The 26,690-nt window shown below is 46.8% G+C and overlaps 1 protein-coding gene across 4 annotated transcripts in view; it reads right to left on the bottom strand.

Moving 5' to 3' along the window:
- R3HCC1L (R3H domain and coiled-coil containing 1 like) overlaps window positions 1–17,182 on the bottom strand; it is a 94,108-nt gene extending 76,926 nt beyond the window's left edge. For 2 of the 4 annotated variants that reach the window (XM_075352234.1, XM_075352237.1), the window contains exons 1-2: window positions 17,132–17,182; window positions 10,700–10,765 (exon numbers count right to left, since the gene is read on the bottom strand). In XM_075352234.1, coding sequence (XP_075208349.1) covers window positions 10,700–10,718 — 19 coding nt within the window. In that variant the 5' untranslated portion in view covers window positions 10,719–10,765; window positions 17,132–17,182. Of the gene's footprint in view, window positions 1–8,676; window positions 8,749–10,699; window positions 10,766–16,935; window positions 17,014–17,131 lie in introns of those variants that run through there. The other 2 variants (XM_075352235.1, XM_075352236.1) reach the window with 2 other exon arrangements.
- Window positions 17,183–26,690: the final 9,508 nt, after the last annotated feature.

Raw genomic sequence — 26,690 nt, 5'->3', positions numbered from 1 at the left:
TGAACACGAAGCCGGAGTACACATCGGGTAAATAAGCAAAGCGGTTTGCTTGTTAACCCGATGTGTACTCTGACTACGACTGCAGGGAGCCAGCGCTAAGCGGTGTGCGCTGGTAACCAAGGTAAATATCGGGTAACTAAGCGAAGTGCTTTGCTTGGTTACCCAATATTTACCTTAGTTACCAAGTGCAGCATCGCTTCCACGCGTCGCTGGTGGCTGGTCACTGGTGAGATCTGCCTGATTGATAGCTCAGATAGGTCAGATCGCTGCGCTTGGTTACCCGATATTTACCTTAGTTACCAAGCGCAGCATCACTTCCACGCGTCGCTGGGGGCTGGTCACTGGTCGCTGGTGAGATCTGCCTGGACACAGCTCACCAGCGACCATGTAGCGACGCACCAGCGATCCTGACCAGGTCAGATCGCTGGCGAGATCGCTGGAGCGTCGCTAAAGTGTTAACGGTACCCTTAGTCAAGTGCACACTGCATATCCACTGCTCCTCCATCCCATCGATCAGTGCTCACATCAGTGATAGTAAATCTGAACTGAACTATTACTGCTGCATCCACCCATACTCCCTCCCACATCTCAGCAGTGAATATGCAAACAGTATTTACATAAAGTTGACTAGCTACTATGTCACACTGAATTCTAAGTGTAATGAAGAAGAAATTAGGTATATGCCGCGCCATCACCATGGAATCCAATGCTAATTATTAATCACTTAATTCTTTGAACAGGTCAACGACTGCCTCCATCAGGACATCAAAGAACAGTATGAGACTAAACCGTACAGTATGAGTAAAATAAATAAATCTGTGCACACGTCGATCCGCTCAGTTTTCTCTGCAGGGTCTTCAATAAAATGGCGGCAGAGATAGCTGTACATGTATGCACGGTCTCTGATGCCATTTTAATGAGGACATGGATGAATACTATGGCAATACGCACGCGCCGTCAACAGCAGCGGCACAATATTTAAATAAAAAAAAAAGGGGGCATGCAATACAAGACGCAGGAGGAGGAATATATACTAAGACCCAAACCACAAAGGCCCACAATCGCTGCACACATCAAAGTGCAGGGCATTTCTGGAACTTTGATTACAGATATTTCAGCAACCAAGCATCGGATCTTTCTACAACAGGTATGCCTGGATTCAGCATCCTAGACCCAGCATGGCACCGCCTTTACTTCATATAACAAAATCCTGGTGGTTGGTTCCCTTTAAGACCATAAAAATGTACATTAAATAAATAGGCCAATATCTCTGCAACTGTACGAGGGAGGGATTTAAAAAACAAAACAATACTCAGATAGTGATTCAAAATAGGAGCAAAAACTTCACCCTGTTGAAGTAGTTTCAAGAATTTTATACACAGTATTTTTCGCTTTATAGGACGCACTTTTTTCTTCCAAAAGTGGGGGGAAAATGGGGGTGCGTCTTACAAAAACAGATATGGCTTACCATGTTGGCTGTGGTGGAGCAGGGTCACAGGAGATATGGCCACAGGACGCACGCGGAGGTTGGCATTGATATGCGGGCGGACTGCGAGGGTGCCACGCGACGCGGTATCTCGGCAGCGGGTGCATTGAGCTGACTGCCGGCTCCATTGAATTGCCAGTGGTTGACGTGATGCACTTCAAGAAAATGGCAGCAGAGGTGACCCGTGCACAGAATGATGCGATGGACTTCAAGAAAATGGCTGCGGAGTCCTATCTGCGCAGGAGCCGCCTCTGCGGCCATTTTCTTGAAGTCCATCTCATTAACCATGGGCAATTCAATGGAACCGGCAGTCGGCTCAATGCACCTGCAGCCGAGACACTCCATCCTGTGACACCTCCACCACCCGCAGATCACTGGCACCCACCGCGACACCCCTGAGTGCGTCCTGTGACCCTGCCTCCTATGACCCCGCTCCACCATCGTCAGCCCGGTAAGCCATATCTGGTGGACTCAATGGTGCCCCCTGCTACACCCCTGAGCCGCAACATCGACCTGCCTCCAGGGACCTTCCTGATCCGCTCCACCACCGCCGCTACCCCCCAGTGAGCGTTAGGATTAAGACGCACTAGGATTCTAAAACGGACCCTCATTTTAACATTAAAAATTATTTTTTCCTAGTTCCACCTTTAAATTTGGGGTGCGTCTTATAATCCGGTGCGTCTTATAAATCGAAAAATACGGTACATATATTTATTTTTTCAATATTTACCCACAAAATGTATCTAATTTTCTCAAGTCCAGGAACAAAAAATATCTACGGTACTCTATGATGTCTGCACATAGATGATCGTCAAAGTAGAAAATGCATTGAAAACAAAAAAACAAAACGCAGGTAAGGTCGGAATAAAAAAAAAAAAAAAAAAAAAGGACAATAATGGAAGGTTAGGGGTAATTACTGTACGTTATGTACTTTCTGTGTGATATGTAGTAACGGATACAACAAATAAGGAGGGTTGTGTAATCTGTGGAGTGGCTAGAGCTGCCACATATAGGGCCGGGAGAGCAGAGGTCGCTCAAAAGACACCATGAGAGGGGTCAGAAAGCATCCCATCCTAACACTATGCCACTAATGTACTACATTTTGAAAACTTCCTGTAAAGGGTTAAAAATCCCAGTAAAGTAAAGCTTCAGATGTCTCATTTTTTTCTTACAAGAGATATGAGAAGTAGAACGCATCTGCTGCCTATGTAATAGTGTTTTCTTTACAATAAAAAAATAAATAAGAATAATTAAAGTGCGGTTTGCTTGTTATTTTGCAGCGATGCCTTTGTTTTCTTCCTTCCTTGCTTTATGGCAGCCCGGGGGCCCTTTTATAGCTCATTTTTTGTGAGCACAAAACAAACCCGCACAGCGGGGGGCTCTCTGCAGTTTGCAGGTGGGCGACCACAGGGGTCGTCCATAAAAGCCGTACAGGTAACAAAATGTTTTTTAAAGAGAGGGAACGGAAAAGAAAAAAGGGATTTTTTTTCTTTGATGCTCGAAGAATAAAAGCAGTTTATGATGGTCTGAGAAACACTTTAAAAGGACTTCTTAAATTAACACTCCACGCACAACTTTCATAGACAGTGATCTTAGCAATGAATGAAAAATCGTCTGAGCTGAGCTCCACTATAAGGGGATGTTCACACGCAGCGTTTTGCTGCAGATTTTTCTGCACCAGAAAACAGAACTTCTGGCAGGAAAAATGTTGTGAATATTTTGGGTACGTTTTTTAAAATGGTGTTTTCTTTTACATTCATTTGAATGGACGAAAAACACAAAGAATGGACATGTTGAAGATTTTCCCCAAAAAATACTCAGAAGTCCAAAACACACACACACACACACACACACACACACACATACACACAGAAGAGACTCTGTGTGTGAGCTTTCACCTGTCCATCATTCTACAGCCTTAGTTACGATCAAACAGCATCATGAAAACCAAGGAGCACACCAGACAGGTCAGGGATAAAAAGTTGTGGAGAAAGGTTAGGTTATTAAAAAAAAAAAAAACAAAAAAAAAAAAAAACACACAACAGGCTCTGAACATCTCATGGATCACTGTTCAATCCATCATCCAAACATGGAAAGAGTATGACACAACTGCAAACCTGCCAAGACATGGCTGTCCACCTAACTTACATTCCAAGGAATGAGAGCACTAATTAGAAAAGCATTAGGTCCATGATCTCTTGAAGAGCTGCAGAGATCACAGATATAGTTTGTCCACAGTATAACTACTGGTCATATACTGCACAAATCTGGCCTTTACACAAAAGTGGCAAGAAGAAAGCCACTCTTGAAAATAAGCCATAAGGAGTCCTGCTTGCATTTTGCAAAAAGCCATATAGAGGACACAGCGAACAAGTGGAAGGTGGTGCTCTGGTCAGATGAGAATAAAGTAGAATATTTTGGGCTAAATGCAAAATACTTTCAAAACTAAATCCTGCACATCACCCTGAAAACACCATCCCCACCATCACACATGGTGGTAGCAGCATCATGCTGTGGGGAGGCTTTTCTTCAGCAGGGGCAGGGAAGCTGGTCACAGTTGACGGGAAGATGAATCTAAATACAGGTCAATTTTGGAGGAAAACCTGTTAGAGGCTGCAAAAGACTTGAGACTGGGGTGTATGTTCACCTTCCAGCAGGACGACATCCCTAAACATCCTGCCAGAGCTACAATGGATGGTTTATATCAAAATATATTCATGTATGTGAACGCCCAGTCACAGTCCAGACCAAAATCCCATTGAGAATCTGAGAGACCTGAAAATTGCTGATCACAGACGCCTCCATCCAATCTGACTGAGCGAGAGCGAGTGGGCAAAAAAGAATGAGATCTGCAAAGCTGGAGAGACCGAACTGCAACGAGAGGTGGTCTTACAAACTATTGAATCAGGGGCTGAATACAAATGCAAGGCACAATTTTCAGATTTAGATTTTTTAAAAATATTTAGAAAACTGTCACTTCCTTTACACTTCACAAATACTTGCTAATTAGTGTTGGAACATCCCATAAAAATCCAATAAAACACATTTACGTTTCTGTGAGTGTAACATGAAAAACATGTCGAATAGATCCCTAAGTATGAATACTTTTGTAAGGCACTGCGCACTCAAAACAGACTTTGGAGAAAGGCACAAATTAAATGAAGACTTTGGAACAAATCAAAAACAGGCAAATAGACACCAAAAACAGACATAAAAGGGCAAATGCGATAATGAATCCATACGCTGTATTTTCTGATCCAGATCTAGGATGATCTAGCAAAAAATCTGATGAGCCAAAATGAATGAGAAATCTATACAATTGGTTTTGGCATCAATTTCCCTACTGTCATTTCTGTACCAAGTCAGAAAGTAGGAGGGGGTTGGAAAACGAAAAACAAAAACAAAACAAAAAAAAAAAACAAAAAACAGATGGCCTTTTGTGCACCCCAAATATTCCTGCATGATAAAGCGCACCAATCACCAGGATTTTCATATATAGCCTAAAACCAGTCCTATACTGGCACTATCAGGCTGATTCTATACATACCTTTAGTTGTGAGATCAGATGTATAGGTTTTGAAACTCAAGCAAGTAAAGTTTGTAAAATGAGCAGCTTTGTGAGTGACAGCAGCTGAGGATCAGCTGATAGCTAAGATGTGTTTTCATAGTGATTCCCACCCCCTGCCTATCCATCCTCCCCGTTATTTATGCTAAGCGCTAGAAGGACCTGTGCTGATGTCATACCCATGTGACCAGAAGGGGCGGGGCCTCAGCCAACAGAAACAATGTTGCTTCCTGGTATCAGCTATGTTGGATGAGGCCCCACCCCTTCTGGTCACATGTGTATGACATCACCACTGGTCCTTCTAGACACTTAGTAAAACGATTCTATAATAGAATTAGCATAAATAACAGATAGGGGAGGAACAACAGGAACGGGGGGCGGGAATCACTATCAAACCCCACCACAGCTATCAGCTGATCAGCAGCTGCTGTTATTCAAAAAGCTGCTGATTTTATAAACTTTACTTGCTTGTGTTTCAAAACCTAAAACATCTATATTTTCCCCATGAATTCACATTTATATAAATACCAATATCCGGTAGACAAACAATATAATCTGTCTACTATAATTAGGGACAAGAATATTCTGGGAATAAACATCTATAATAAATAAACCTGTGTGTGACCACCACAAGTTGGAGAAATCTCAATGATAAAATACATTGAGAGGAGGTATATCAAGGAAAAATCTAGAGAACACCCAAAGAATTGGAGACGCAAGTTCAATCAGTATGCAAAAAAAATTATATTATATTATATTTATATTTATTTATATATAATTATATATATATATATATATATATATATATATATGGACACATCACATAGATGGCCCGTTTATATGAAAGAGCAGAATATTTTTATTTTAAAATCTGACACAAAGAGTCCAGTGGAATACCAGGTCACATGTGCCTTAAGCTGAATATAAAGGTCGCTTGAGCGATGTCGCAGCGTGTAAAGCGGCCTTTACTCGTAAACCGGGGTTCCACTGTATGTGGGATCAATGATACTGTGTCCAATAAACAATAATAAAAAAAAGTTTATATATTCATATATAATTACGTCATCACACGCTGTACATCCACATATTTACACAGCATATACATATGTATATATACAACCACTGCACATACACATGTATATACACACACACACACACACACTGCACATGCACACATATACACACACAGTACATAGCCGCTTGTCGATTTCAGTTAAAGGACCATTGCTGATGTCATGGTCACATGACTGATGTAATCCAAGGTTCTTAAAGGGGTTTTTCCAAGAAAAAAAAAAAACATTTTAAAGCGGATTTTAAATTAATATATTTTGGAATAATAAAAATAACACTGAACTAAAGCTTTCAAAAGTTTGCTTCCTTGAAAATTTAAAGGTGGTTATGATCAACCTATATGAGCTAGGCAGAAACAATTTCTGATCAAGTAGAAATTTTGAGAAACATGATAAAGTTTCCCGATTATAAAGCATTTAAAATGTTACCCTCGGTGTTAGTTCAACTGAATCAAAAGTGTTTTTCGTTTGTGCTCAATGTCCGGTGCACCCCTTATTAGTGTCCAGCCAGAGTCCGTTAGCATTGATGGATGCCCGTAGCCTTGATAACGCTTTTCCACTGTGGAAATATCTTGGTGAAGCCATTTGCCACGTTCGTCACTGACTGCACGAAGTTTTTTAGGGAATAATTCTAAATGTGAAGGCAGAAAATGAACGTTCAATGACATTGCACTTCATCACTTTGTGAGCTTCAAGAAGGTTGTCAACCAATTTGATGTAGATTAGTTGCCGAAAATTCTCGGAAACATCCTTGAATGATTTCCAATAAATTTTCTCAGGCCCCATCAGCGGTTCTTCGAAGAGCTTGTCATTCATGAGGTGTCTTATCTGTGGACCAACAAAAATGCCTTCCTTAATCTTGGCATCGGTTATTCTTGGGAACATTTGTCTCAAATAACGAAGATCTTCTGCTTCCTTGGTCATTGCCTTCACAAAATGTTTCATCAGCCCCAGTTTTATGTGAGGTGGAGGCAGAAATATCATTGCTGGGTCCATAAGCGCTTTACGTGTAACAGTTTGATGCCCAGAAGTCAACGGGTTACGGATTGGCCACTTCCTTCTACTTGTAATGTGACCGCTTAGCATGGTTGTCAAATTTGCAAATGAAACCGCAGTACTTGGGTCTATCCGAGATGCAATTGTAGTGCCCCAGACACACTCAGGGCACTACAGGAAACTGCATCCTCTTGGGGACGCAGGACCTACCCCCTGGGAGCTGGAGTACCAGTGCCGATACCACCAAAGCACAACCAAAATCCTAGTTCTCCACTCCACACCAGGCATAGAGGGTTAACCATGTAAGGGGATGGTCGCCATGGAAAGGAACGAGTCCCTGGGATTAGCCAGCCTAGTGCGAGGGGTCATCAGTCAGTAGAGAGTCTAGAGAGTGTGGCACACAGGAGAAGTGTGCAGACGTGCCTGAGCTGGTTCCTTGTAACGGTGACCCCGGGGGCACAGGAGAGAGGTCGCCAGGTCGGGTACCGGAGATACCGCTGGGACTGGAGCACGCACGGGGCACAGGGCCCTAGATCAGGCACCAGTTCTACACGGCTTGATAAATACCTGCCCGGTGAGGACACCTTCACGGACTTCATCGAACCAAATAATCCGGGGGCATCAGCAGTAAACTATGATCGGGGTTTGGACACTTATTTCCCCACAGAGTGCGCACTGCCCGCCGTATGGAGACTGTACCCTAAAAGGGACAGTCGGGCCCCGAACGCTCCACTCTACGGGGACCCACGGAGAGTGCCGGGGACAGAGAAACCTGGGTCACTACATTGGCACTGATACTCCAAGGGACCTGAACCAGCAATTCCTAGGTCCAAGTAGAGACTGTTGAAGACAACCTGGGGTGGTCTCCATTATTATACACCATACATCTCCCAGGCACAGCCCTACCTGCGGAGGGCCTAACACCATTGCTGCAATCACCACCAGCTCTGGGAGTTCTCAATCCTTAACCACAACCCGCAGGTGGCGTCCCATGACATTAACTCTATTCACCCTTGTAAATATTCCCCCTTTACAAAAAGGGGCACAGGACCGGGCAACGGCCACCAGAGTGACATTCCCATTTGTTACCGCCCGGGAACGAGTACCCCCTTCCCTGGGCGACTCACAATCCCAGAACCTTTAAATCTCTACGGATGTTCCGGTTGCTGTAATTGATATGTTTCAACAACGATTCCATGTTCTTGTAGCCTTCTTTCATTTGTGCAGCATAGCCAACAGGTATTAAAGGATGAACATTACCACTGTGTAACAAGACAGCCTAAAGGGAACCTGTGAGGTGCAATAAGCACCCAGAACCACGAGTAATGCCTGTATACTTTGGACCCCCAAGAGAATGGGGGCCCTAGGCAATTCACCAGTCCCTGCCCCCTCCCTAAACGCCAGCCCTCAATGTAACTAGGGCTTATTTTTGGAGTAGGGCTTATATTTAAAAAATCCTGTAAAATCGTGCTCCCAGGGCTTGTTGTTGGGGTAGGTCTTATTTTTAGGGAAACACGGTAATGGTTCAACTTTCGGAAATATAGTCCCGGGTGGATTACCACAGTGCTGTCAATCAGAAGGTTGTCTCAGCAGGGTCCGTACGTGTGATCGTCGGCAGTGTAGTTGGGACAGCCTTTCAAGGGAGATCACTGTGATCGTCTACTGGAGTCTGGAAAAGGAAGCCATCAAGCGGATGACGTGACCACACGACTGAAAAAAAAAAGTAAATACATTTAAAAAAAAAAGTGTTCCATTTTCAGGCAGGAGTTCAGAAGGCAACAGGGTAAAGTAGTAGATGGCCCTTTAAAAAATTATAAGGGGACTTGATCTAGTTTGATCACTTACACTCCATACTGGAATACCATGGTATTGCACTATATAGTGCAAAGTGTGGCTTTTTGTGCAGTAGTCCCCAGCTGCCATAATAAACCATGGGCGCCCCGCGATCATGTCGTGGGGAGCTCATGGGATCTGGTGTGTGTTCCATTTAACTGCCACTATTAAATGGAAACACCGGATCCCATCCATTTAAACGGTTAAGAGCATCTGCCGTATATGGAGAGAGCTGGTGTCTTGAGCCCTATCCATAAGCGACTACCCCCACAAATGTGATTTTATTTAAAGGGATCGAAGAGAACCTGTCTGGAGTGGTCTGTCTGTATAGGTCTGAGTACAACTCTAAAAATTATACCTGTCTGTAAGTAATCAGATGTACTAGTGCTGAGAAACCAAGCTTTGAAATCCCATGCAAATTAGCCTGGGAGTGCATTAGGGGTGGGATATTGATAAATGAGCCCGCCCCAATTCAGTTCCTGGCTAATTTGCATGCGACGTCAAAGCTTGATTTCTCAGCGCTGGCACATCAGATTACTACAAGACAGATATCATTTTTATTGTTTTCCAAGGATCTAAACAGCCAGAGCACTGTTCTTTGCAGTAAAACAGTTCTTAAAATTTCCCTTTAAAGGGTTTCTACAACTCACTTTTACATCAAAACATAGGTCTAAAGGCCCCGTTACACGCAACAACATATCTAACGAGATGTCGTCGTGGGTCACGGAATTCGTGACGCACATCCGGCATCGTTAGCGACGTCGTTGCGTGTGACAGCTCCGAGCGAGTGTTAACGATCAAAAATACTCGCCTAATCGTTGATCGTTGACACGTCGTTCATTTTCAAAATCTCGGTCGTTGTGGACACAGGTTGTTCGTCGTTCCTGAGGCAGCACACATCGCTACGTGTGACACCCCGGGAACGACGAACAACACCGTACCTGCGTCCTCCGGCAACGAGGTGGGCGTGTCGATAATGCAGCTGGTCTCCGCCCCTCCGCTTCTATTGGTCGGCCGCTGTGTGATGACGCTGTGACGGCGCACAAACCTCCCCCTTAAAGAGGTTGTTTGCCGCCCACAGCGACGTCGCTAGCAAGGTAAGTATAGTGTGACGAGTGTTAGCAATATTGTGCGCCACGGGCAGCGATTTGCCCGTGACGCACAAACGACGGGGGCGGGTACGCTCGCTAGCGATATCGTAGCGTGTAAAGCCCCCTTTACTGATGATCCTATAACATTTCTCTCATTCTGTGTGTGCACTGTTCTAGGGATTGACTTGTATTGTTTAACGTCTGGTATAAATGTCCTGTAGGGACAGGGATATTCCATCCGAAATACAAATCGTTACCAAATGAGCACGGTATGCCGGTGTGAATGATGCACCTCGCCACTCGGACTTGAAAAGACACAAACAAGTATGTTTCCCATTCACTGAAAGCAAGCACAGAGGCAGAAAATGTGTGGCATTTATGAATCAGAAAATGACAAAATACTCTATGTAAACCCGTCACATTTGGAGCTACAAAATCAGTCATTAGTTCAAAAGTATAAAAGTAATAATCAAGATTACGTTACCATGATCAAAGCTCAACCGCCCAACAATTATTTTTATAATAAGGGTCATTTTGATAATGGAGGATAAAAAACAAACATAACCTTGTGATGCACGTATGACATGGACGCTGGTATAATAAGTAGCTCGTCTATTACTCCCCGCCCAGCAGACGTCATACAGTACTCGTCACTCACCTGCACATCCAGATGCCATTTCTCCAATTTTGAGATTGTGGTCACGCTCCTGATGAGCGCGTCACTCTGTAAGTGAAAAATAATGAAATAAGTAAAATAACTGAAGCATTTAGAGCTCAAAGTGATTGCATCAATAACATTTTCATAGTATATTTCTTCTTATCACAAACTATATTAAAAAATAAAAAAACAAAATCCTGCAATTCTCACACTGGCTACTGGGGACAATCTGGTCTCGCACTAAGGGGTACTTTGCAAGCCGATGCTAGCGATGCCGAGCGCGATAGTCCCCGCCCCCGTCGCACATGCGATATCTTGTGATAGCTGCCGTAGCGAACATTATCGCTACGGCAGCTTCACATGCACTTACCTGCCCTGCGACCGTCGCTCTGGCCAGCGACCCGCCTCCTTCCTAAGGGGGCGGGTCGTGCGGCGTCACAGCGACGTCACACGGCCGGCGGCCAATAGAAGCGGAGGGGAGCGGGACGTAAACATCCCGCCCACCTCCTTCCTTCCGCAGAGCCGGTGGAGGCAGGTAAGGAGAGGTTCCTCGCTCCTGCGGCTTCATACACACCGCTACAGGGCGGTACGGTGGCTCAGTGGTTAGCACTGCAGTCTTGCAGCACTGGGGTCCTGGGTTCAAATCCCACCAAGAATACCATCTGCAAGGAGTTTGTATGTTCTCCCCGTGTTTGCGTGGGTTTCCTCCGGGTACTCCGGTTTCCTCCCACACTTCAAAAACATACAGATAGGGAGTTTAGATTGTGAGCCCCAATGGGGACAGTGATGCCACTGTATGTATGTATGTAATGAATAAATATTATTATCTATAGCTATTGCTGATATTTGACAATCTTCCTGTTTGTCCTAATCATTAAAGACGTTGTCCCCTACTTTTACATTGATGGGCTATCCTTAGGATAGGTCTGATCAGCCGGGGTCTGACACCCCACACCCCCGCGATCAATTGTTAAAGGACAATCTCTTTAATATTGCGAAGCCTAGCTGTGTCCTGTTAGGTACCGGTACTCTTTTACCTTTAACTCATTACATTTGACGCTTTGATGGATATTTAAGTAAAAGTTATGTTTTAGGCCCCCTTCACAGTCCATCAAAATCATGCACGTTTTTCACGGACGTGTCAAAAGGTGCATATTTCCCTCAGTGAGCCGTTTTTATGGCACACGTATGTTCTCCGTGTGTTATCTGTGATAACACACGGAGAACAGGAGCTTTCTGCTCACCTGTCCCTGGAGTTGCTGTCCGTGGTGCGGATCTTCGGTCTCCGATCCTGCTGACTCCCCGCTGCTGCTGCTTCCGGCCCACAGTGGAGTGAATATGCGATGAGCATAATGAGTGGGGTCAGAAGCAAGTGACAGCAGCGGCAGAGACAGGAGGGCTGGAGAAGGTGAGTATAGAATTTTTTTTTATAAACACGTGTTTTCTCCGGTATGTGTCACACAGATCACATCCGTGCGGTCCGTGTGACACCTGTGATGCCGGAGAAAAACGGACATGTCTACGTGTGGAGCGCACAGGCACACGTATGCGCCACACGTACACACGGTCCATAGGAAAACAGGCACTTGTGCGCAGACCCATTGATTTTAACGTGTCTACGTGTGCCTGTGTCTCCGGCACGTGAGGAAACAGACCAAACACATACCGGAGACACGGACATGTGAAGGAGGCCTTAGGCTGTGTGCGCACACTGCAGATTTGGTGCACACATTTTCTCCATGAAATTACACCTTCTGGCAGAAAAAAAAATTGCACCAAAAACGCACCGTGCGCGCACAGCCTTAGGCCTCCTTCACATGTCCGTGTCTCCGGTATGTGTTTGGTCTGTTTCTCCACATGCCGAAGACAGGTGCACATGTAGACCCATTAAAATCAATGGGTCTGCGCACACGTGCCTGTTTTGCCATGGACCGTGTGTACGTGTAGAGCATACGTGTGCCCATGGGCTGCACACGTAGACATGTCCGTTTTTCTGCGGCATCATGGGTGTCACATGGACTGCACACGGACCACACGGATGTGATCCCTGTGACACGCACTGGAGAAAACACATGTGTCTGTTAAATAAAAAGAATTTCTATACTTACCTTCTCCAGCCCTCCTGTCTCTGCCTCTGCTGTCACTTGCTGCCGACCGCCGCTCATGATGCTCATTGCATATTCACTTCACTGCGGCCGGAAGCAGCAGCAGCGGGGAGTCGGCAGGACCGGAGACCGAAGATCAGCACCACGGACAGCAACACCAGGGACAGGTGAGCAGAAAGGTCCAGTTCTCCGTGTGTTATCACGGATAACACACGGCACACGTAGGACAATACGCACCTTTGACACATCCGTGAAAAACATGCGTGATTTTCACGGACGTGTGAAAGGGGCCTTAAGGAGATTTGTTTGAATGGGAATTTGCTTTCAGGAAAGGTGAATATTAAGTTAAGTTTTCACAATTAATTTTTGATGCCAAACATCTTCACTATGCAAAAAATGCAACATCTTACAGTTCCAGTAAAGTGGATGGGATTTATAGAAATCTCCTACACACTTCGATTTTTATTTTTTTTTTTAAAATCAACGTAAACTGATTTGCGTTGCTTGTTTCCAATCCCCAATGTGTCAATTTTACCAGCGGACATACAAATTTTCACCATAAAATTACATTGGGTGGAGAAAATCCGCAGGTAAAAAAATCCACGTAATCCGCACATGATTGTATCAGTAAAGTTTTGTCAAAGCCAAATACCAGAAAGTATCAAAATAAGAGCAGCTTAATTTAAAACAAGACAAAGCAAAAACTGCAGCGTCAACCAGAAAATGAAGTTCTCAAGAAATTTCTTGAGTCTGAAAGATTAGCGCACTTGCGTTAAAAACCCCCCACCAATAACGCACCAAATCGCATGCGTTTTTACCGCGTTTTTCCGCAGGTTGGTCCCTGCGGGTTTTTTTTACCATTACCTATTGCAAAAAATGCAGGTACCTGCAGAAAAGAAGTGACTGCTCATTCTTTTTCTCAAGAAATTCTGCAGAAAGAATGTTCTTGAGAAAAAAAAACGCAGGGTGCGCACAGCTATTTTTTTTTCCATAGGTTTTGCTGGGGAATGTCTGCAGAAAGGTTACAACCATTTTCTCAAGAAATTTCTGCAGCAAAAACGCACAAAAAACGCGGGTAAAAACGTGGTGTGCGCACAGGGCCTAAGTATGTGCACACGTAGCAGATTTTTTACTGCACACAAAACTGCATCTCTTGGCAGGAAAAAAAAAAAGCTGCTGACAAAAGCGCATTTTTGCATTATTTATACTTTTTTTTATGCTGGGAAAAACGCAGAAACAATTGACATTTTCAGCACCAAAATCTGCAAGAAAAAAAAAACAAAATAAAAAGGAGTCACGTGCGCACAGCATTTTAGGATTCTCATAGACTTTGCTGGGATGCGTTTTTCCTTGCAGTATTGATTAAAATCTGCAAGAATAAAAAAAAAAAAACAAAAAACACATTGTGTGCACATAGCCTTGCAATGCATGTACAAAAAAAAATGCAATGTAAACAAAAAACGCTAACCTAATCTAGAGAAGAGCAGTGTTTTTCGTGGCAACACTAATAGTATACAGACAGACCATGACCAATCCAAGTCACTGTGGTGGTGCACATGAACATTTTAATACACAGACAGCAGCATGCACTACGATGATCGACATTCTGGTTCAGACTCGCCAATTGGGGCGCAAACTGGTTCACGTATATTTTTCCATCAGTATGTGATGCGTTTTTCATGGATCCATTACAATTATTAAGGCACCAGTAAAGCATTTTTTTTCTTTTCAGCGCTGGAACGGTGCTTTAGTGGCAAGTCCACTGCCCCTGGTCTTATACTCACCCTTTTTTCGGTCCCGTGGCACCATCTTGCGCCTATAACTACAAGCTCCCAACATGAGTCTATGAGAGCCAGAAAGAGTCTATGAGAGCCAGAAAGAGGCTCTCATAGACTTGTATTGAGTTGTGACCTCCAGCACCTCCATGACACATTGGAGCTGCCGTAAGGTCACAAACTGAGGGACACGACCGAAGCGGCAGTGATAACAGATGGAAGTGGCGGCAGGTGAGTATAAGACCGGGGGCATGGGACATGAAAGAAAGAAAGAAAGAAAAAAAAATAAAAAAATAAAAAATAAAAATTGCCGAATTCGGATCGTGCACCCGGAATCCCGCATCCGGGTCGGACCAGGATCTACCGCTGAAACCGCGCGGATCCAGATTTTTCAAGTTCGGGTCCGCTCAACACTAATTAAGACATGAATCTGTATTTTACCCTTCATTGTTTACTAAATTGTTCAAATGAAAAATTGGCACAAGGCAATAAGGATTAAAAATGTATTTTTTTCTGGATATAAAATTTAGCATAGGCTCGCTTTGAAGGGGAATCTGTCACCAGGTTTTTCCTCCCCCATCTGAGAGCAGCATAATGTAGAGACAGAGACCCCGATTCCAGTGATGTGTCACTTACTGAGCTGTTTGCTGTCATTTTGATAAAATCAATGTTTTCTCTGCTGCAGATTTAGGAGTTATACAGAGCTCATGAATATGCTGGACTACCTGTAGCACGCCAAGTAATCCTGTAATGATAATCTACTGCTCATTAAACAGTGATTTTATCAAAACTACACTAAGCAGACCAGTAAGTGATGCATCGCTGGAACCAGTAGCTCTGCTCGTACATTATGCTGCTCTCAGATTAGGTGGCAAAAACCTGGTTTCAGATTCCCTTTCTGCAAATAAGTCGCAGCTGCATGAGACACAACAGAGAACATTTGGAAACATTTGTGACTTGCAGTGTCGCTGGAGGTTGAAATGTGGCACCATAAAAATAAAAAAACATCATAAGGTACGATCCAGTGTCATAAGACAATGACAGGAAATCCCAGCCGAAAGGTGTTTTTTTTTTAAAAAAAAACGTCAACCCCTTTCTTGCACCACTTGGGGCCGTTTGATTCCGACTGAACTGGATCTGCCCAAACTGACCAAACACATGTGTTTCAGGGTCCAAGCACAGACCGTCCGCAGGTCTCCAGACCCGACCTCTGCAGGGTCATGAGCGGGCGGCACGGTGGCTCAGTGCTTAACACTGCAGTCTTGTGGTGGCTCAGTGGTTAGCACTGCAGTCTTGCAGCGCTGGGGTCCTGGATTTGAATCCCACCAAGGACACCATCTGCAAGGAGTTTGTATGTTCTCCCCGGGTTTGCGTGGTTTCCTCCGGGTACTCCAGTTTCTTCCCACACTCCAAAGATATACAGATAGGGAATTTAGATTGTGAGCCCCAATGGGGACAGTGTTCCTGAGGAATGAAAATGTAAAGCGCTGCGGAATATGTTAGCGATATATAAAAATAAAGATTTATTTTTATTTTATGTATGATGGGAAGGGAATCTAACCTCCGAAAAACGGCATCAGGGGAGGGAGCATCGGGACAGTGAGAATAATAAAATTTATTCATTTATATAGCGCTGTTAATTCCGCAGCACGTTACATACAATGGCAACACTGTCCCCATTGGGGCTCACAATCTAGGTTCCCTATTAGTATGTATTTTTTGGAGTGTGGGAGGAAACCGGAGTACCCGGAGGAAACCCACGCAAACACAGGGAGAACATACAAACTCTGTGCAGATGGGGTCCTTGGTGGGATTTGAACCCAGGACCCCAGCACTGCAAGACTGCACTGCTAACCACTGTGCCACCAAAAAGTGCTAACCCACTGAGCCACCATGCCACCCATATAAAGGTCAGCGCTCAATCCTTTTGTTTTTGGGGAGACTGGCAGACACTTATAGGGGATATCTGACAGTCTCCGCTGAAAACAAAAGTATTTTGCATTGACTTTTATTCTAACAGTTCCAGTGCTCCCTCCCCTGACGCCATATTTCGGGGGGGGGGGGCTCCCCTTCTCAGCACAGGGACCCCTGTTCTGTCTAGAAAACATTACATAACTCCCACAGGCAGCAATGGACCAGGATTATAAGGGGGAGATTCACTGGGAAACGTCTGCTGAGACTTGTAGTTCGACAACAGCTACAGCCAGAGCAGGAGACAACTGACAGTGGAGACCCTAACAGAACTCTATCAGGGCAGGATGGTACCTGTAGTCCCTCACACAATGTCCCTCCCACAGATAAGGGGCTGCTGCCAGAACACTACAAGTCTCAGCAGCAGGACAGCTCGTTATCATACCTGACTGCAGAGACTTGTAGCTTCAGCGCAACAGGAAAGCCAGAAAGTTCCCTCCACTACAGCACGGTAAGAACCATCCCATTAGGAGCCGGTATAACCCGGTATAACCCGGTATAACCCGGTATAACCCGGTATAACCCGGTATAACCCGGTATAACCCGGTATAACCCGGTATAACCCGGAGCAGAGCACTCACATCACTTGCATCTCCTGCTGCAGCTGTTGTATCTAACTGCTTCTGGTCACGTGACGCGCTGACGTCCTCGGGCTACGGCGCGTCCGCGGGGACAAACTTCCCTCACATATTCCTGATTGCTATTTTACTCCTGAGTTATAACTGGAGCTTTTCTCAGTAGTCAGGAGCTTGTAGCTGATATCAGCGAGTCCAGAAGTCACCAGTGGTTATAGGTCCTGTATACTGTAGAGCGTTTACCCAGAGTGCCCCTATGTTAGTGCCAGCCAGTGTACCTAAATGGTGAAAGCCAGTGTCAAAAGGAATTGCATGAGAGAGAGCACAAATAGATAGTATTACAAAGACTGCCAACATAGTAGTAGGCAGACTACCCACATACATAGTACTAGGCAGACTACCCACATAAATAGTATTAATAGCACTAGGTAGAGTGCCCACATAAATAGCAATAGATTAGAGTGCCCACATAATAAGCACTAGAGTGTTCACAAATAGCACTAAGTAGAGTGCCCACATAAATAGCACTAGGTATAGTGCATACGTAATAGCACTAGATAGAGTGCCTACACAAATAGTACCAAGTAGCGTGCCCACATAAATAGTACTACATAAGAGTGCTCACATAAATAGCACTAGGTAGAATGCCCACATAAATAGCACTAGGTAGAATGCCCACATAAATAGCACTAGGTAGAATGCCCACATAAATAGCACTAGGTAGAATGCCCACATAAATAGCACTAGGTAGAATGCCCACATAAATAGCACTAGGTATAGTGCATACGTAATAGCACTAGATAGAGTGCCTACACAAATAGTACCAAGTAGCGTGCCCACATAAATAGTACTACATAAGAGTGCTCACATAAATAGCACTAGGTAGAATGCCCACAAAAATAGCACTAGGTAGAATGCCCACATAAATAGCACTAGGTAGAATGCCCACATAAATAGCACTAGGTAGAATGCCCACATAGATAGCACTAGGTAGAATGCCCACATAAATAGCACTAGGTAGAATGCCCACATAAGTAGCACTAGGTAGAATGCCCACATAAGTAGCACTAGGTAGAATGGCCACATAAATAGCACTAGGTAGAATGCCCACATAAGTAGCACTAGGTAGAATGCCCACATAAATAGCACTAGGTAGAATGCCCACATAAATAGCACTAGGTAGAATGCCCACATAAATAGCACTAGGTAGAGTGCCTACATAAGTAGCACTAGGTAGAATGCCCACATAAATAGCACTAGGTAGAGTGCCCACATAAATAGCACTAGGTAGAGTGCCCACATAAATAGCATTAGGTAGAATGCCTACATAAGTAGCACTAGGTAGAGTGCCCACATAAATAGCATTAGGTAGAATGCCCACATAAATAGCATTAGGTAGAATGCCTACATAAGTAGCACTAGGTAGAATGCCCACATAAATAGCACTAGGTAGAATGCCCACATAAATAGCACTAGGTAGAATGCCCACATAAATAGCACTAGGTAGAGTGTCCACATAAATAACACTATGTAAAAGTGCCACATAAATAGCACTAGGTATAGTGCACACATACTGTAATAGCACTAGAGTGCCCACATAATAGCAATAGGTAGAGTTCCCCCATAAATAATACTAGGTAGAGTGCCTACATAAATAGCACCAGGTAAAGGTACCCATGTATATATCACTATGTAAGAGTGTTCACATAAAAAGCACCAGATAGAGTGCTCACAACAATAATATTAGAGTGCCTAAATAAATAGTATTAGGTAGAGTGTCCACAAAAATACCATAGCACTATGTTGAGTGCCCACATAAATAGCACTAGGTACAGTGCCCACATAAATTGCAACAGGTAGTGTCACATAAATAGCACTATGTTGAGTGCCCACATAAATAGCACTATGTAGAGTGCCCACATAAATAGTACTAATTAGAGTGCCCACATAAATAGCACTAGGTAGAGTGCCCACATAAATTGCAACAGGTAGTGTCCCATAAATAGCACTAGGTACAGTGCCTAAATGAATTGCACTCTACACACGCCTTTTTAAATGTTAGATTTTTGTAATGTAAAAGAAAACATACCAAAAAGAATAATTTCAGAACGTTTTTCACTTTGTAGCTGATAATTTGGTCAAATCCATTGAGAAACAAATTGCAATATTTTTAGGTGGAAAAATAAAGATAAAGAACTGACATAATGTGGTCGCATAAATATACACACCCTTAATCTAATACTTTCATGAAGTTCCTTTGAATTTGTAACAGCACTTAATCTTTTTAGCTCAGAGATTGTCAGCGTGGCACATCTAGAATTAGTAATGTTTGCCAATTTTGTCATATTTTGGGGCATCAGCTGTGTACAGCGCCTTCTTCAGGTGACCCACGGATTTTCTATTGGATTCAGGTCAGAGCTTTGACTGGGCCATTCCAAAACGTTGATCTTTTTTTGTGGAAGACATTCTCTTCTTGATTTGGAGGGATTCTTAGGGTCATTATTGTGCTGAAAGGTGAAGTTCCTCTTCATCTTCAGCTTTTTAGCAGACGCCTGAAGGTTTTTTAAGCAAAACTGACTATTTGTACTGTTCATAATCCCTGCCATGTTGACTAAAGCACCAGTTCAAGCTGCTGAAAAGCAACGCCAGAGCACAATGCTGCCTCCACCATGCTTCACTGTGGGTATGGTGATCTTTTGATTATGCGCAATGTTGTCTTTCCACCAAGCACACCTTTTTTGGTAAAAATGTTCAACCCTGATCTCATCAGATAGAACATGTTTTCCCACATGCTTATTTGCACATGCAGTACACAACCAGTACTTGCCAGAAACTTCTGCAGCTTCTTTAATGTTGCTGTAGGTCTCTTGGTAGCTTCCCAGACCAATTTTCTTCTTGTCTTTTCATCAAGTTTTGGGGGACATTCAGTTCTAGATAATGTTACTGCTTTGCCAAATTTAATCTACTTCTTGATGAAACCTTCACAATTGGTGACAATTTCAATAAAAACTTTTTTCTAAAAGTCAGAAACGCCAGGACTGAGCCAGAAAGATTATTGTTAGTATATGTGTATAGTATTATTGAAATTGTCACCAATTGTGAAATAAAACATGTACACTTGCACTTTAAAAACTCTGAATTCTTGTCTTAAATTGTTATGCTTATGAGTTTGTGCCACCCGAGGGATTTCTGTAGGTGCAGAACCCAGGGGAATTGCTTCAGTATGGTCTTATGGAATCTCCTTCTAATATTCTTGATGAAACCTCTAGCGTTCCATGGTAAGGGGGGCAATTAATTTTCTCGAGGGGCCAGATGAGAGACCGTGAGTGGTACGGAGGGCCGAACCAATAGGCTGATATTAACTCTGCTAAATATCAATTAATATTAAGCAGAATTAAGTATGCTGACATCCCATTATACACAGTATGAGCCCCCACATAGGCCATATATTCAGTATGTAACATGCGTGGCACGGCACTTATGGCAATATCTGGGTGCTCTTGTAGGATCCAATCCTGTAGTAGCAATGTCAATGTAACCAGGCACTACAATATGGTGAAACAAGTGTATTTATTGTTAAAAGCAGTCAATCCAATGTAAAGTAGGTGTTTCGGTCATTAGTGTAATGCTGCCACCAGGGGGAGCCAGAGCTCTGCAGCAGAAGACACTACACAGAGCAATGAGAACCAGGAAGTGAATACACAGTGTTCTCATGCACTGCCTCACAGCACAGCTGAGAAGCAGAGCTGCAGAGCATGCAAGGAATAGTCACACAGGCTGGGTCAAACACCGTACGGGCAGAAGCGGAGTCAAAGTCAGGCCAAGGTAAGTACCGGAGGAAGCAACTGAGTGGGGAGGTAGGAGAGGGGACAGAGGACAGGACTGACGACCAGGGATGGAACACAGAAAAGGGCACGGGGGCACAGGAACAGACAGATCAGGATATCACTCACAGGACCAGCAATCACAGGCAAAGCAGTGCTAAGCTTATAGCCGGCGCTGGTTCACTGGAAATATCAGCTTATAAGGCATCCAGGGTCCGGAAGTGAGGCCCGATAGAAGGCTCCGCCCCCTAGCCATGTGGACGGGGAGGCGAACCATGACAATTAGTCTATGCATTCGTGAGTAAACATGGTGCTGGTAGGAACCTGTTTGTAGACGGCGAGTAAAACACAATTGGTTGCAACTGTGCGGACGTAAGAGGTGGTCGATTCGCTCCCCCTCCTACTATATGTGTTTCACTTAATGTACAGCGCTGTGCTGCAAATGAGCTGAATGTATATTAGTGTGGCTGCCGGCAATGTAGCAGAGCTGGAGCGGTGCAACAATCGGCGCCACTTGGCAGCTGATAGTTTATAATGTTTATATAAATGTAACATTTAAGTGTATTGCATTGTAGTGGTCTGCTCTAAACCCTATCCTGACTAGTGTTTTAGTATATAGAAGTCTGTAGGAGTGTGTGAAACATCGTACTGCACTCGCATTTCATCCGATCGCAGTGCGATGTATGCAGAGACAGGCAGCGGAGGAGAGGGAGAAACTGCTCCCTGCCCCTCTCCTCCGCAGCTGTGATCCAATCGCGAGATCAGATCACACGTACACTCACAGCAGAGGGTCATTAGCATATCACTTCCGATGCTTTCGTATCAAAAGCTATGTGCAAGTGGAACCGAGGCCATAGGGTGTACAAGGTGTTAGCAGACTAGCTAGATATCGATAAAAAGGTAACCTGGGAAATAGAGCACAGTGGGTAGAGTAAAGGTTATAATTGCAGACAGAGCAAGGAAAGGAAGTCAGTTCAGATTAGTGAAGATGCAGTAGTGTTCTGCACAGGAGGTCCTGGGACCACAAGCTCATGATTAGGGTTTGCCCAGGCCTCAGGAGTAATCCTCCATTGTGTCCTTGGGCAAGGCTGCAAGAGACTGGGACCATAGAAGTCAGACTCAGCTGCTGAAGGAATATTGCCCAGGGAAAGTGCTGGACAGGGCAGTCCGTTGAGCAGTGGCAGCAGAACGGTAACACAGGAGAAAGTGTCATGTCTGTCCTAGGAAGGTTATTATGAAGATTGAAAAGTGTGTTATGAATAGAGTTGAGCGAGGTTCGAGGTTCGCCAATTTCATGTTCGAGTGATTTTGGGGGGTGCTCGAGATCGAACTCGAACTCGAGCTTTTTGCTAAAAGCTCGACAGTTCGAGTTACGTTCGAGAACGGTTCTATCACCATAAACGTGGCTTTTCACAGTAAGGCCATATGCACATGTTGCTATTTGCATGCGTCCTCCGTCTCCAGCACAATCCCTCTCCCTTTCCTACTCACCGATCACGGGCGTCTCGCTCCACGTCTGTCACAAATCTGCGGTGTCTTTTCCTCTTTAGAAAATGGCTGTCACTTCATTAGTCAATTAGTTATTCCGTGCTTTCCCCGCCCACCGGCGCCTATGATTGGTTGCAGTCAGACACGTCCCCAAGCTGAGTGACAGCTGTCTCACTGCAACCAATCACAGCCGCTGGCGGGCGGGTCTATATCGTGCAGTAAAATAAATAAATAAATAATAATAAAAAAAAAATGTGGTTCCCCCAATATTTGATACCAGCCAGGATAAAGCTACACGGCTGGAGGCTGGTATTGTCAGGATGGAGAGCTCCACGTTATCGGGAGCCCACCACCCTAACAATATCACCCAGCAACCACCCGGAATTGCCGCATCCATTAGATGCGACAGTCCAGGGGGACTCTACCCAGCTCATCCCGAATTGCCCTGGTGCGGTGGCAATCGGGGTAATAATGAGTTTAATGATGCCAGGCGTCTCCCCGAGACACCTTCTATGATCAACCTGAAAGTGAAACTAAATAAACACACAGCGAAAAATCCTTTATTTTGAATAAAAGACAAAAAAACACCCTGTTTCACCCCTTTATTAACCCACAAATACCCCTCCAGGTCCGACGTAATCCACACGATACTGTCAGCTCTGCTACAGAACCCGAGGGCTCTTAGTTATCAGCTCCACGTAGCAATGAAGTGAATTGTGTGGTCAGCAGAGACTTCAGTAATGCAGAAGTCAAGATTACCAAATCCTCCAATCTTTATCATTATAAGCAGTAGACTAGTGGTAGAGCGCTTGCCTAAGAAGCATGAAGTTGCGAGTTCTAGTCCTGGAAAAGAATTTCTTTTTTTTATTTTTAAAGTATAATTATTATCTATTTATAAAGTGAAAGTAAATAAACACACACCGCAAAAAATCTTTTATTTTAACCCCTTTACGACCGCCGATACGCCTTTTAACGGCGGCATATTAGGGTACTTTTTCCGATCCGCCGCTTTTTAACGGCGGTCGGAAAAAAGGGTCTAGCGCCCCCCAGAGTCGGAAAATTTCCGGGGTCTCAGCTGCCGGGGGTAGCTGAGACCCTGGAGATCATGATTCTGGCCGGTTTTTCCGGTCCCCGCTCACCTGATGACCGGTATACACCGTATACCGATGATCAGGTTACAGTAAATGACCGCGCCGGTAAAAAATGATTTATCTCCCATCTGGCATGATCAAACATGCCAGATGGGAGATAAATCTTTTTCCCGGTTCCCTCCGGTCCCCTCGGTATCCCCAAAGTGCCCCCCCGACCCCCAACCCCCTCCCGAAAATCCAAGATGGCCGCACGCACCGGCGATCACAGCAGCGCGCCGGCCGCATTTCCCCCTTTCCTATGGTTTCTGTCGCATGTGCCATCACACATGCAGGGCCGTATTTACCATTAGGCACCCGTGGTCCGGTGCCTAGGGCGGCAGATTGTGAGGGGCGGCACCTTCTGGCAGCAAAAAAAAAAAAAAAAAAAAAAAAAAAAAATTTTTTTTTTTTTTTTTTTTTTACATTTTTTTTTTTTTGTGGCCGCCGAGCACAGGGAGCTGATTGACCCCGGAACTGCCGGCGCCTGCACTTCCGGGGTCACAGGCGCGCGCCAATCAGCTCCTTCCTCTGTGCTGCGTCCACTGCTGTGTGGACGTCACATGCAGAGCTCACAGCAGGACGCCGCGGAGGACGTGATGGAAGCCGGTGTCAGAAGAGGATACTCACGTGAGCCAGGAAGATGGCGGCGGGCACTGGAGCAGGTAAGTGGATTCATAAGGAGCGTGGGTGTGTCTCTAATGCAGACCGGAGATCTGCGCATGCGGGGGGGGGGGGAGGCGGCAAAGGCAGATACTGGAGGGAGGCAGAGGCTGAGACTGGGGGGAGGCTGGAGGGAGGCAGAGGCTGAGACTGGGGGGAGGCTGGAGGGAGGCAGAGGCTGAGATTGGAGGGAGGCAGTGGCTGAGACTGGGGGGAGGCTGGAGGGAGGCAGAGGCTGAGACTGGAGGGAGGCAGAGGCTGAGACTGTGGGGAGGCTGGAGGGAGGCAGAGGCAGAGACTGGGGGGAGGCTGGAGGGAGGCAGAGACTGGGGGAGGCTGGAGGGAGGCAGAGGCTGATACTGGGGGGAGGCTGGAGAGAGGCAGAGGCTGAGACTGGGGGGAGGCTGGAGGGAGGCAGAGGCAGAGACTGGGGGGAGGCTGGAGGGAGGCAGAGGCTGAGACTGGGGGGAGACTGGAGGGAGGCAGAGGCAGAGACTGTGGGGAGGCTGGAGGGAGGCAGAGGCAGAGATTGTGGGGAGGCTGGAGGGAAGCAGAGGCAGAGACTGGGGGGGAGGCTGGAGGGAGGCAGAGGCAGAGACTGGGGGGAGGCTGGAGGGAGGCAGAGACTGGGGGGAGGCTGGAGGGAGGCAGAGGCTGAGACTGGGGGGAGGCTGGAGGGAGGCAGAGGCAGAGACTGGGGGGAGGCTGGAGGGAGGCAGAAGCAGAGACTGGAGGGAGGCAGAGGCTGAGACTGGAGGGAGGCAGAGGCTGAGACTGGGGGGAGGCAGAGGCTGAGACTGGGGGGAGACTGGAGGGAGGCAGAGGCTGAGACTGTGAGGAGGCTGGAGGGAGGCAGAGGCTGAGACTGGGGGAGGCTGGAGGGAGGCAGAGGCAGAGACTGGGGGGAGGCTGGAGGGAGGCAGAGGCAGAGACTGGGGGGAGGCTGCAGGGAGGCAGAGGCTGAGACTGGGGGGAGGCTGGAGAGAGGCAGAGGCTGAGACTGGGGGGAGGCTGGAGGGAGGCAGAGGCAGAGACTGGGGGGAGGCTGGAGGGAGGCAGAGGCAGAGACTGGGGGGAGGCTGGAGGGAGGCAGAGGCAGAGACTGGGGGGAGGCTGGAGGGAGGCAGAGGCAGGGACTGGGGGGAGGCTGGAGGGAGGCAGAGGCTGAGACTGGGGGGAGGTTGGAGGGAGGCAGAGGCTGAGACTGGAGGGAGGCAGAGGCTGAGACTGTGGGGAGGCTGGAGGGAGGCAGAGGCTGAGACTGGGGGAGGCTGGAGGGAGGCTGAGGCTGAGACTGGAGGGAGGCTGAGGCTGAGACTGTGGGGAGGCTGGAGGGAGGCAGAGGCAGAGACTGGGGGGAGGCTGGAGGGAGGCAGAGACTGGGGGAGGCTGGAGGGAGGCAGAGGCTGAGACTGGGGGGAGGCTGGAGAGAGGCAGAGGCTGAGACTGGGGGGAGGCTGGAGGGAGGCAGAGGCAGAGACTGGGGGGAGGCTGGAGGGAGGCAGAGGCTGAGACTGGGGGGAGACTGGAGGGAGGCAGAGGCAGAGACTGTGGGGAGGCTGGAGGGAGGCAGAGGCAGAGATTGTGGGGAGGCTGGAGGGAAGCAGAGGCAGAGACTGGGGGGAGGCTGGAGGGAGGCAGAGGCAGAGACTGGGGGGAGGCTGGAGGGAGGCAGAGACTGGGGGGAGGCTGGAGGGAGGCAGAGGCTGAGACTGGGGGGAGGCTGGAGGGAGGCAGAGGCAGAGACTGGGGGGAGGCTGGAGGGAGGCAGAAGCAGAGACTGGAGGGAGGCAGAGGCTGAGACTGGAGGGAGGCAGAGGCTGAGACTGGGGGGAGGCAGAGGCTGAGACTGGGGGGAGACTGGAGGGAGGCAGAGGCTGAGACTGTGAGGAGGCTGGAGGGAGGCAGAGGCTGAGACTGGGGGAGGCTGGAGGGAGGCAGAGGCAGAGACTGGGGGGAGGCTGGAGGGAGGCAGAGGCAGAGACTGGGGGGAGGCTGCAGGGAGGCAGAGGCTGAGACTGGGGGGAGGCTGGAGAGAGGCAGAGGCTGAGACTGGGGGGAGGCTGGAGGGAGGCAGAGGCAGAGACTGGGGGGAGGCTGGAGGGAGGCAGAGGCAGAGACTGGGGGGAGGCTGGAGGGAGGCAGAGGCAGAGACTGGGGGGAGGCTGGAGGGAGGCAGAGGCAGAGACTGGGGGGAGGCTGGAGGGAGGCAGAGGCAGAGACTGGGGGGAGGCTGGAGGGAGGCAGAGGCAGAGACTGGGGGGAGGCTGGAGGGAGGCAGAGGCAGAGACTGGGGGGAGGTTGGAGGGAGGCAGAGGCTGAGACTGGAGGGAGGCAGAGGCTGAGACTGTGGGGAGGCTGGAGGGAGGCAGAGGCTGAGACTGGGGGAGGCTGGAGGGAGGCTGAGGCTGAGACTGGAGGGAGGCTGAGGCTGAGACTGGGGGGAGGCTGGAGGGAGGCAGA

Source organism: Anomaloglossus baeobatrachus, chromosome 5 (assembly GCF_048569485.1).
Source record: "Anomaloglossus baeobatrachus isolate aAnoBae1 chromosome 5, aAnoBae1.hap1, whole genome shotgun sequence".
Lineage (NCBI taxonomy): Eukaryota > Metazoa > Chordata > Amphibia > Anura > Aromobatidae > Anomaloglossus > Anomaloglossus baeobatrachus.
Note: the sequence above shows the minus strand (reverse complement) of the source record. Positions and strands in the feature narration are given on the sequence as shown.